Below are 12,305 nucleotides of genomic sequence, written 5' to 3' on the forward strand. Positions count from 1 at the left end.
CCAAGGAAATAGCTGTAGGTGAATGGATAGAGTCACTGACTAGTGAGCCGCAGGTAACAGGTTCAAGCCTCAGCTACAGCAGCAAGTCAGGATGTCAAATCAAATAGGTATTATTAGGAGTGAAATGGTTGTGTTTCTTCACCCCAACTGCACATGACATCAGTTTACATGTACGTTATTTTCAGTGATGAAGACAAACCACACAGACGTTCACTGTACTTTAGTACATTTTGTAAACTTATGACTCTGAGTAGAGTATAGCCCGACTTAAACAAACAAATAACAACTTAGTATAGTCAGATTATTTTTTACACAACTTACATTTTGTAATCAAACTACCGAAACGAAAGTTGGTCACCACCGAAACGAAAGTTAAATCCGAAATAATCACTAAGTGTGGAGGCCAAAATCGTCCCCCCAAAAACCTGTTAGGAGTACGTTTCAGGCAATTTAGAGTTGATTGGTAGTACTTTGTAGTGACTTTTTTGGTCCCTAACACCACAAATGGTTTACATACTCTTTACGAATGTCTTACGCATCATTTGCTTAACATGAATGATAATTCTAGTAATTGTTTGGTGTCTGCATTCATGAAAGCCAGGTAGTTTGCAACAGGTAAGGAGAAAGTCCACATTAACAGACAGTCATAAATGATGAACTGTCTTCACTTTACTGTAGGGCACATAATAACATGTACAAAGGATTTATAGATATTTTAGGAATGTTTTACAAAGCATGTTAAACATGAACAAACACATTAACAGACAGTTGTAAATGATGAACTGTCTTCACTTTACTATAGGGCACATAATAACATGTATTAAGGATTTATAGATACTTTAGGAATGTTTAACAAAGCATATGTTAAACATGAACAAGCTACCAATAGCTTGTATATATTATGTAACATCAGTTACAAATGATTTAATAATCATTTACAGATGTATTATACATGTCTTATTCATGAATAGTCATAAAATACCTTTATAGATGATTTGTAACCGTAGTTATAAAGGTTTTAGTAATCATTTACGAATGTCAATAAACAGGTTGTTAATGATTTGTTAATAGTCTACAAACTGCTTATAAACGTTTATAGATGCTTTAGAATGGGTCGTTACAAATGATTTAATAATCTTTTACAGATGTATATAATGGCTTATTCATGAATAGTTCACTACTTACTGATACTTTATAAATGATTTGTAACTGTAGTTATAAAGGTTTTAGTAATCATTTACGAATGTCAACAAACAGGTTGTTAATGATTTGTTAATAGTCTACAAACTACTTATAAACGTTTATAAATGCTTTATAACGGGTCATTATTGTAAAGTGCTACCCGATTTTCCTTGCAGCGGCAACATAGCTAGAATGAACTGTAACAAGAAAACACACAATGATCACTTGGTCTCTATATACGACGAGCAAGTGGTACACAAACTGTAAAAAAAAAAAAAACAATTGTTTGACTGCTGCTGACAACAGTCATGTTTGTAATAGTTAAAAGCTAAATAAAGGGATAAAGTCTAATTTTATCCAATGAAGAGAGAGAACCCTACAAAGATTAATTCATCAGCTTCAAATGTATAGTGTCCCGGTTCCAATTTTGTCTACATATTTTCCCCTTGTTTACCCTGCATCGTATCTGAGTTGCCTCTCCTGACTGGGTACAATTGGTATTCCGACCTGAAAATGTATTTTTTGTTTACTTAAGAGCTGGTGAGATCTGGAGACCCATGTTACTGAACAAACACAATGGAATATAGACCTACAAGTAAGTGTATTTAACACTTTTCTTTTACAAAAAGAAAATAGCACCTTTTTTGTAGAATTAACCTACAATCGGATACAGGTACAGTATCTCAGGTATTTACCTGGGCAAAGCTTTCTTTCCAGTAATGACTTCACTTTCATCAACTCTAGGTTCTCTGCATAATCTTTCTGGGCATGAAAGCTTGTGAAGTGGTATGAGGGCCACCAATCTTTCCTTGTCGCCATCGTTTCAGAAACGACGCTCCCAAAGTCTGTTCCATTTCTATAAGGAAATAAAATACACAAGAGTAAGCTTTAACCACATGAAACCTATCATCGAACATTGTACGAAAATGGCAGATCTACAAGCTTGCAACACGTTGCAACACATCGGTTATTTTCAGTGGCGGCTGGTGGGAATTTTGGGTGGGAGGGCCAATTTTTTGGGGGGTTCTCAAAATGCATATTTATGCTCAAACACAAAGTGTTATATCTTATATAGTACATGTGCACAGTAATAATCTGTATAGTTTACATATCCAGATTTAGGAAAATATACTTTTATTTGACAAAAGTATAGACAAAAGTATACAAATCAGTCAGTCACACATCAACAACTAGTGATGGCACATATGGCATCCTGCCTGAGAGCATTTGAGCACGATATCAATGCATTTGAGCATTGATATCATTGATATAAAAAAAATCACACCCAGTGTGAAGTGGGCGGTGTGTGGTCATCACAACATGACTCACTCTAAAAAAGGATAAATGACTTTTTTTAAAGTCCATACTGCTATTCATAGGGCTGCACATGTGTCATGTGTTTCGCTAGCCAATCACAGTCCTGAATTTGCAAAGTCAGCCAATCACATTACAGTTAGTGGTGATGACACTAGCTGTAATGTGATTGGCTGATATGAAAAAAGTATCGATTTGCATTAACAATGGAAGGGTTAGGGGGTACACAAATGTTTTGGTCGGTGTCCAAAACTCACTTATAGGGGGCGGCTACACCGCCCCAAAAATAAAATCATACTGTGGCAGTCAGTCAGACAGACAGACAGACAGACAGACACTGACTGTCTGTCTGTCTGTCTGTCTGTCTGTCTGTCTGTCTCTCTCTCTTAGAGAGAGAGAGAGACACAGACAGACAGACACTGTCTGTCTGTCTGTCTGTCTGCCTGTCTGTCTGTCTGTGTGTGTCTCTCTCTCTCTCAAAGAGTTCTCCACAGGCCTGAAAATTAAGGCCTGGCTCTAACTGGGCACAACTGGCTTGCTGTGCTACTGTGCTTAATGAATCAATTTGATTTGATGTTCTGCAAATGGAAAATATCGCTCAGTATATCTGGTTTAGAGACGCGCAGCAGGACCACCTACTTGCATTACTTACTGTATGTGCAAACTTGCCTAGGGCTGCAACTATCAATTATTTTCTTATCAATTAATTATTTAAAAAATGTAAATGGTTTATATATGATTATCAATCGAATATTTTATGAAATTATCAATTATTTTTTATAATCAATTAAATTGATTAGTTTGATTAACTGTTGCACAACTTGATATGTTTTGGAATGTGGAAGTGGTTAATGTCTCATACATACTGGTGCTTTAATCTACTGATGGTGGTCTTCAAATGGCTCCATACATCCAGACTGCTCTTCCAACAGGCATAGTCCAGCATATCCAGAACAACCTCTAATGCCGTCTGGATACAACCTTCTTTGTCTGGGAAAGAAGGGATGGATGTTATTATGGAACAATGGGACAACAGACTAAATTTCTCTAAAATACAAATAATCAAATGTATTTTATTTATAACTTAATCTTAGTGTACTTAAAATAAAACAATATCATATTTAGAATTTTGCAATAATGTTGCATTCGAGAGGGTGGTGACTTTTATGATATCCAATTTTTAATGCAAGTATCGAAATACACTTTGTTTACCTGACTGAAGCAGCAGAGTGCTGTATTCCAGCATCAGCTCATGGCTGGGGACTCTTGTGTGGAGAGTCTGAGACAAAGGGAAGTAAATGAAAATGTCTACTTAGACTCTATTCCATTTTGTACTTAAAGGGATGTTTCACTTTCAAAAAAACATTTGGTCATTTTATTGTCTACTCAGGCTTTTGTGAGCCCCCCAGACCGTTTTTAAGTTGCTTGATTCAGTATTTAGATATTTGATATTCATTTTATCAGCCACGCCCCCTTCCTATACAAACCCATTATAACTTCAAACTCTATTTTTAACATGTTAGAGTCATCACAAACACCCATCCTTGGTTCTGGTGACTCATCCTGCCCTCCTAATACGCGAGTGGGCCGTGTTTTTTTGATTACTTTTTTCATTTATTTTATACATATTTTTTATTGTATTTAATTTTTTTCATTTTCCAAAAAATATATAAAAGATAAATGAAAAAGTAATCGAAAAAACACGGCCCCCTCGCGTATTAGGACGGCAGGGTGAGTTTTAGGATCCTCACTCAGTGTTGCCAGGTTTTCTGAGAGAAACAAGGAACCATTTCTACGAAAACAAGCCAAAAAGAAGCAACTGCAGGCCACACGAGTACTTTCTTTGAATACCAGTCATTTCGCCCATTTCGCAGTTCGCCCAAAAAGTCGGACATTTCGCCCATACATTTCGCCCATTTCGGAGACATTTCGCCCGCTACAGTTAATAATATATAGTGAAGCTAGCTGGCCCTTTCACCAACCCCATCTAGGGTATGGGCAGAGTGGTAGCCTTTTGATGTTTTCACATCACCCATGGATCAGTTATTCACGAGTCAGGCTATGCTTTCGATTGGTTACCTCAGTGATACAGAAAGCATTGACAAACTTAGTAAAGTAACATGAAGGAGTCTACTGTTAAACACATGAAGATATGTTGAAAAACTGGAGTATTCTCTTAAGGTTAATGATCAAGTATTTTTTGCGATGAGTTTATGGTGCATTTATTTGATCCTGAATGAAGGAAAACAGTTTAACCTTTATTGCATTTTATTTATTCAAACATATTTGACAAACAATTGTACGCTTGTAAAAGTCAGGAGCATTACAACATGCCATACAGAATCTCAAATAAATAGGACCTTGATGCCAAATGTTACTGTGTACAAATGTGGTAGGTAAAGTTCACAATTGTTACAAACCTATGTACATCATTTAATTTACTGTAGCAACTAGCTCATGTAGTGCTCAAAAAGGAATTACCCATAATGTGAAATAACCTAGAAGATTTGACTAAAAGCTCCAAATGATGCTTCCAAAATGTGGAAGGGTAGGGGGGTGACACCATTTGAAGAGATTTGTCAATGCGAGCAGACAATTCAGGACAATAGAATGTCAACATCTAATGCATGCAAAAAAGTTTAAAGTTAATCGACAAACAAGTGTTGGAGGATGACACAAAGGCCATGACGCACCATAAATATACAGCACCCAAAGCTGACAGCCTGTCCCTTGGAAACACAAGAGTTCTATCATTTGATTCATTAATTCGGTGGAACTGGAATTCAGTGGAGGTTGTCAGAGCCAATCTCAACCACTCACATTACTAATCAATAGTTGATACCACTTACATATCAGAATGGAGGTGAGTGTGCCTGTCATCCGAGATGAAAAAAAAAAAGGAAATACAAATTTAAAAAAAGTTGAAAGTTTATTTCCAATTGCATAGGTGCACATCGAGCTGCAAAAAAAATAATAATAATAAAATCCATAAAATATCATTGTGCAGTCAAGTCTCTCACACCTCTTTCTCTCAGATGCACACATACAGTATGCACTGTAATGGTCTTTCAAGTGTCCAATCTTCCCTCGTTCTGCGGGGTGCAGAGGAGCTTCCTTCAGAGGTTCTAGTTGTGGTTTAGGTTAGCCCTGTCTATGACAGGGCTAACCTAGGTTAGTTCCTTGTCTATGAGCAGAGCCGAGCGCCTGGCAGGGCGTTAGAGAGAACTCAATAACGCTCTGGACCAGGGCTAGGGTTTAGGTATTCCTCATACACCGAGAGGCAGCATGCTGGGTGGAGACACGGCTCTGGCTGATGTCATGGAGGTCAGGGAGCTGGGGTCCAGCCCGTTTAGTCCTGCCATCATGCACGGGTTGAAAAGAGGAGACATAGAAACACATGTGAAAACAGTGATACGACAGAGTTGATATTCAATCCACATCTGCTGTGGGGGTGACATGTTACCAGTGGTAGAAGTACTCAGATATTTTACTTAAGTAAAAGTAGTAGCCTAATACCACAATATAAAAATACTGTTACAAGTATAAAGTGTTAAAAATGTAAAAGTATTATCAAAATACACTTTAAGTACCAAAAGTAAAAGTACTAAAATGTTTGAATATAGCAGATCTACAAGCTCGGGACGCGTTGTGAGCTTGTACTGTAGATGGGCTATTTTCAAATAACCTAGGTATAAAATGGTTTAATTAAGTGGTTAATGTCTGTTCTATAATATACTAATTTATATCTGCAAAGTAACTAAAGGTTTCAAATAATAGTAGAGTAAAAGTACAATATTTGCCTCTGAGATGAGTGAAGTGGAAGTTAAAGTATTGAAAATACTCCAGTAAAGAAAAAAAAAACTCAAATTGTACTTAAGTGTAGTACTTTAGTAAATGTACTTAGTTACTTTACACCATTGCATTTTACTGTATGTATGACTTTGGCACTTGTTAAAGCAAAGTTCCGCAAGCTTTATCAAACAGGGGTGGGAGAGGCTATAGGGACTCACATTTTGTCAAAGTAAGTGGTGTGTAGCGAGTGGGAGAACTTGTTGGCGTTGCTGTTGATAAGTGCACCGTTGGCTGCGTTGTTGTAATTCTTCCTCGCCGTCTGGTCTTTGGCAAAGTTTCTGCAGGCAGCCAGTTTGGACGCCAATGCCTGGTGAGGTGACAAAGTAGGAAACATTAACATAACGCGTGGGTTTCATCATGTAGACATGATCGAACACGTCATCCTACTTGTAATTCGAAGCACAATGTGACAACTTACTTTGTTGAGATTTAAATGTTTTAACAGCTCAACACCACAGACCTAAAGGTGAATTAAATCCATCCAGTTGATAAAAATGACACGTACCCCGACTTTCCTCAGAAGGTCCCCGACAATGTTGAGAGCAGAGATTCTAGCGGAGGGCGTGAGAGAGTTGCTGCCACAGCCATTGGTCAATTCTAGAAGGCGGAAAATAGATCACACGAAAAAAATATATTAACCCATTAAAACAGGGAAAGCATCCATGTCAGTTTAGAGCTTAGCTATACGTATTTCATAAAACTCTTAGCATTTAGAACATTGGCCCTCAAAAATAGCAGATATACAAGCTACCAGATATACAAGCTGCGAGTTTGTAAATCTGCTATTTTTGAAAACATCCGTTGATTTTTTTTTTTTTTTTAAACAAATTATTTTCAGATGGGGCTCCGTGGCCAAATACATATCATTTTGGGGCTGGGTCCTTGGTACAAAAAGGTTTGAGAACTACTGGTTTAGAGGGCATTTGTAGAATCAGCCTCAGTTCTTAATGGGTTAATACAGACACAGGCCCACCTGTCCCAACTTCAAACAAACGGTAAGAGAGATGCAGACCTTTTGGGTTGATAGAGAAGGGGTGCTCCAAGCCCTTCCCTACAGGTGTGGCAGGCAGTGATAAGGACGCCTGCACCGCAGAGTCCATCTTGTCGATGTCTAAGGTGGGTGAGCTGGGTGCCGACATCCTGTCTGTGGTTCTCTCCCGTACCGCCAGCTCCTGTCTCCGGTCTGCAGGAGAAACGCATGAGATGCCACCACTTAACCACATGAACCAAGGAACTAAAGGGGGTACAACTGGTATTTCTTTGTTAACCCATTAAGACCGGGAAAGCATCTGTGTCATTTTTTATTTTAGCTAAAAAGCAGTATTAAAGTGGGTGCAAGTGATATTTAAAATAACTGCTGAATACCCCCCCCCCCCCCCCCCCCCCCATCCAGCACTTTAGTAATTGAACATAGAAGACAGAACAGTAGAGTAACTAAGTAATATAATGCTTTGCGTCTGTCGTGGTGTCGTACCTCGCGCTTCATCCTTCAGCCGCTGCACAGAGACCAGGAGGGACTCCTTCTCGTCCAGTTCGCTCTCAAGGAACGCATTTCTCTCAATGGCTTGATTCAAACGACTCTCGAAGTCCTCCAGGGACACCATCGTAGCCCTGGATGTAAAGGCCAGGGTGAGCAACTGACTTCATAGTACAATGTGGAGACACAAAGTTTAATGGAAATGAACAAATGTGATGTAATATAAACACTGGACAGTACATAGGCTGAGATGAAGGCCTACTACAGGACTGAATGAGAGTTGCAATACATGAATGTGAAATCTTCAACGGTAAACTTAAATCTTTTAATAAGCCTAAGCATGCCTCTACGTCCTTTGAAGTGGCTGCTTGCATTCTGGTTGCTATAAACGCAAGAGAGTGAGTGCCAACTCGAACCCTGACCTCTTAGCTCTCTCCAAGTCGTCATTGGCCTGCTCCAGCTCTCTGACGTATTTGTGAAGCTGCTCCTTGATGCTACGTGTCTGCCCCAGGTCATCTTCTAGCACGTTGATCTGCTTGTAGCTCTGGGCGTACTGCTGCGCCAACTTCTCCTGTGATGGACACAATATATGAGTGAGTGAGTTTTAAGTGAAACCGTGGATGAAGAACATATAGCTGAAGAGAACAAAACTCTCTCAATCTCAGATCAAATGCTATGTCGTACCCCCATCACAATCTGAGTCTGGAAAAAGAAGCCTTGTGTATTTTGGGCCCTGGTTGTGGAACGACCTGCAGACCAAACTCAAATTGGCTTTTGTGATCCCTCTAGTGAGTTTTAAAAGGAGTGCTGAACCCCAGACATTGCTGCTTTGCTGTGTCGCAAATGTTGGCCTTAGTTTTATATTGTCCACTTTGTAGATTGTCTTTATTTTCTTGAGCTTCCTAGATAGTGGGTATGTTTTTACGTATGTTATATGTCTGTCATATTCCTGTATTTGTTGTTACTGGCAGAGCTGTGTAACATTTAATGCCTCTTGGCCAGTTCACGCTCGTAAGAGATACTCTACCTGACATTCTATTACAGGTTGTGACAGGATTACCTGAGGGCATGCCCTGGTTCACTACTAACCTAGAGGCCAGTCTGGGACCCAGGCTTCAATGCACGTACTGTATTACCAATATATCGTTCTGGCTGATAGATCGATCATTATTTGACAACATCGGTTTTGACAATTATGCAGCCGATGGCATTATAGCCAATTGGCATGTCATTATTGTCTCCGCCAGACCGAAAGGCATGGCGAGAGAGTATATTTTGCGCCCTGTCTGTCCGTCCTTCTGTCTGCGACCAGCTAATCTCTGCCACCGTTGACCCGGTCGCTGTGAAACTGCCACAAACACTCCCTGGATGCCACAGCAGAACCTCTGCCCCACATTTTTCAGATCAGCCCGTCATAGCGCCACCATGAGGCCGACTTTTGCTAAACACATTTTTTGACAGTACTCCTACAGATTTTGTCCAAAAAAAACACGCAAATGGGTACACAGTATCTCCATAGCCATGTGATCAACACGGATCTGTCTGATTTTCCATATTCCATCCTGATTGGCTAAAATTGGCTTCCAAAGTTTGCAGCATTGGTTCATTTCGAACAAAATGCCTCAAATCATGAACGCAGCATGCAATTTGTGAAATTTTGCACTCAGATTCCCACTTGGCCTAGACAGAAATGCCACTTGAAAACGTTCAAATCAGCCTCATGGTGGCGCTACAACAGGCTGATTCACATTTTTAGCTATAACTGCACCGATCTGCGTGAAACTTTGCACGCACACTCCCTAGAGGCCAAGGAAAAACATTTGCCCTGCATTTTTCATGCATATGCCTTTTAGAGCGCCACCAGGAGGCTGAGTTTTGTAAAACTCATTTTTTGCTCTTACTCCTTCAGATTCTGTCCAAAAATCACGCAAATTGGTACACAGTATATCTATAGTCATGTGATCAAGATGGATGTGTCCGATATTTCATATTCCATCCTACTTGGCTAACATTGGCTTCCAAAGTTAGCAGGATAGGTCAGTTTTGAACAAAATTCCTCAAATCATGAACGCAGTGTGCGATTTCCGTGAAATTTTACACGCACATTCCCACTAGGCAGAGGAAGATATGCCACCCTTTTCAAATTGGCCTGTTATAGCGCCACCAGCAGGTCTAATTTAGCAAACCACATTTTTGGAACAAAATGTCTCAAATCATGAATGCAGTGTCCGATTGGGGTGCAAGGCCTAAAAAGAAATGCCACCCTTTTCACATTGGCCTATTATAGCGCCACCAGGAGGCCACAAAAACCTACCTGACTTGGCGGAGACTTGAGCTCCGAGGAGCACTTTTTCTAGTTGGTAATGTGACGCATTGTGAGCTGTGAACAGTGCTTCTAAAGGTTTTCAACTGATATTATCAGTCAAAACATTGGTAATTGGTGGATTACAACTCCAAAAATGGGATCTGACCGGGATCTAATTGGTACTGTACCAAACAGCATGCAGCCATGGTCACACCCTGATGACATACAGCAGGCTGCAGTACTCAGACCTGGCTCGGTTACTGTACCTTGAGGTTGTCCACCTCGCTCCTCAGCCTCTGGTTCTCCACCTGCAGGTCTCTGAGGCGGTGCTCCGACTGACCCAGCTGGGCCTCCAGTTCAGCCTCCAGCTCCCGACTGCCCTCCTGGAACTCCTGCAGTTCCTCCTGGGAGTCTGTGCATCTAATCGTGAAAATGACAATTGCACAAAAGGTAGTTTTAACAACTTTCACCCTGGCACCTCCCTATTTTGGCCGTATTATTGTAGGCAAAATGCTTCAAAATCTTCCCAAAATAAGCTCTGCTATCTGTGAATAGCTGAAGAATATGGCTTAAATAGTTAAACAAATAATTCATAAAGTAAGTAATAGGCAGATACACTGTATATCAGTAACATTTATTAGCCATAATAAGAAAGAATATTCTGCCCAGTCAGCCTACACAGTAATAACATGAAATCTGCTCAAATCAAAAAGGTTGTCATGAGTGTTTGTGAGTGACCACTGTTCGCAGTAAAAGTGAACACAAGAAAACATAACTAAAACATGCAAGCTAAACCAAGGCAAACTACAGCCTTGGAGTTCTTTTTCCACAGGTTGATGTTTTTTTTGTACCCGCAGCAGGAAATACTTAGAAAACCTCCAGGATGTTAACCCCCTGTGTGCCATATTTCTCTGCAACTGAGAGACATACATGTAGAGGTCCTAACTCCCAACAGGAAATTGTGAACCATGAAGAACACAGGTTGCAAAAAAAAGCTCTCAAATGGTGTTATGCTCACAGAAGACATCCAAAATAGGTTTATAATAGATAATGAAGTTGGTTTTGATACAAAATCATTTAAAATAAATGAAATTTCAATTGCTGTGACTGTGGAAAGCAACACCACATTTAACAAATGCTCCCTTTATTAAAAAAAAAGAGGATAAGGTGCGCAACAGAGCACCACTTATGATATGAGACATTATGGCAGAACCTGATTTGTAGAAGTGAACATAATAAGCCACAGGAGAAGATACCTTATGTAACCAACAGGCACTGTGATTTCCACACAATATCTGTGTAGTGTGTACCCCACAACAATGGGGTACACTACACAGTACTAGTGTCTGTGTGAAGCAGGGTGTTCCAAGAAAAGATAATGTGTTCTCAGCAAACCTCCCCAGGGTAAATAAAGGTGAAATTACTTGATACTATAGCAGTAAAAAACTTCTATGAATTGTTAAAGGTGAAATAAAACTTTGTTTTTTTAGGATAGGTTTGCTCAAAATATATTTGATTTCCAAAAAGAGATGAAAGCTGGAGCAACACGGACAATTTAAGCCATTCACGGACAATTTAAGCCAGTCATGCCAAAGCAGTGGTCTGCCCTATATTTGATTTCCAATTCTGATAGAAATGTGCAGTAGGTTATAGCTTACCTTTTTTTATATTTGAGGGTTAAAGACTTCCAGTAGTCAATTTCCTCGTCCTTTGAAGAGAATTTGGGAATCATCTCCGTGTCCATGGTAGGGCAGCCTACAGGTAAACAAGTGTTCATATGTTACGAAGAGGTAAATAAGGCACTGAAAGCTAATGTACAGACCTGCAGCAGATCCAGAGTGATGTGCACCTCACTCACTACTGCAGACTGACACTGTTTTATAATAGGGTGTGGCTGCAATTGCAATCACTGGCGTGACTGATCAGTGACTTGATTGATTGATGAGACCTTGCGTGCGTGCGTGCGTGCGTGAGTGCGTGCGTGTGACAGCAGTGACACACAGACAGCAGCACAGCTTTTGCTGTGAAACCTGTGTTTTTGGCATTTGGAAAACGTTTGCCCAGTTTCAGCAAGATGTGTGTGTCTCATGGCTCCGTTGCAAATTCTATTCTTCTACACACTGTTAAGCTCTACCACATTTAAGGCAATAAAAGGATTTCAGAGCCCACATTCAA

The 12,305-nt window shown here is 39.9% G+C and overlaps 2 protein-coding genes across 2 annotated transcripts; both read right to left on the minus strand.

Annotated features, from left to right (window-relative positions):
* Positions 1-1,338: 1,338 nt before the first annotated feature.
* Positions 1,339-4,532, minus strand: LOC311054737 (TATA box-binding protein-associated factor RNA polymerase I subunit A-like; the record flags this gene model as incomplete). The annotated part of the gene is made up of 5 exons (XM_084070742.1): positions 1,339-1,379; positions 1,878-2,038; positions 3,363-3,486; positions 3,709-3,775; positions 4,479-4,532. 5 exons carry the CDS (start codon positions 4,530-4,532, stop codon positions 1,339-1,341), a joined length of 447 nt encoding a protein of 148 aa, XP_083926868.1.
* A 1,230-nt stretch (positions 4,533-5,762) lies between these two features.
* Positions 5,763-11,874, minus strand: LOC311055271 (nuclear distribution protein nudE-like 1-B; the record flags this gene model as incomplete). Its single annotated transcript, XM_084071398.1, is given in 9 exon segments — positions 5,763-5,847; positions 5,849-5,851; positions 6,507-6,655; positions 6,854-6,945; positions 7,361-7,531; positions 7,823-7,959; positions 8,248-8,396; positions 10,397-10,550; positions 11,789-11,874. Coding segments are annotated over 9 exon segments (1,026 nt in total).
* Positions 11,875-12,305: the final 431 nt, after the last annotated feature.

Source organism: Gymnoscopelus microlampas (assembly GCF_963454915.1).
Source record: "Gymnoscopelus microlampas genome assembly, chromosome: 11".
NCBI lineage: Eukaryota > Metazoa > Chordata > Actinopteri > Myctophiformes > Myctophidae > Gymnoscopelus > Gymnoscopelus microlampas.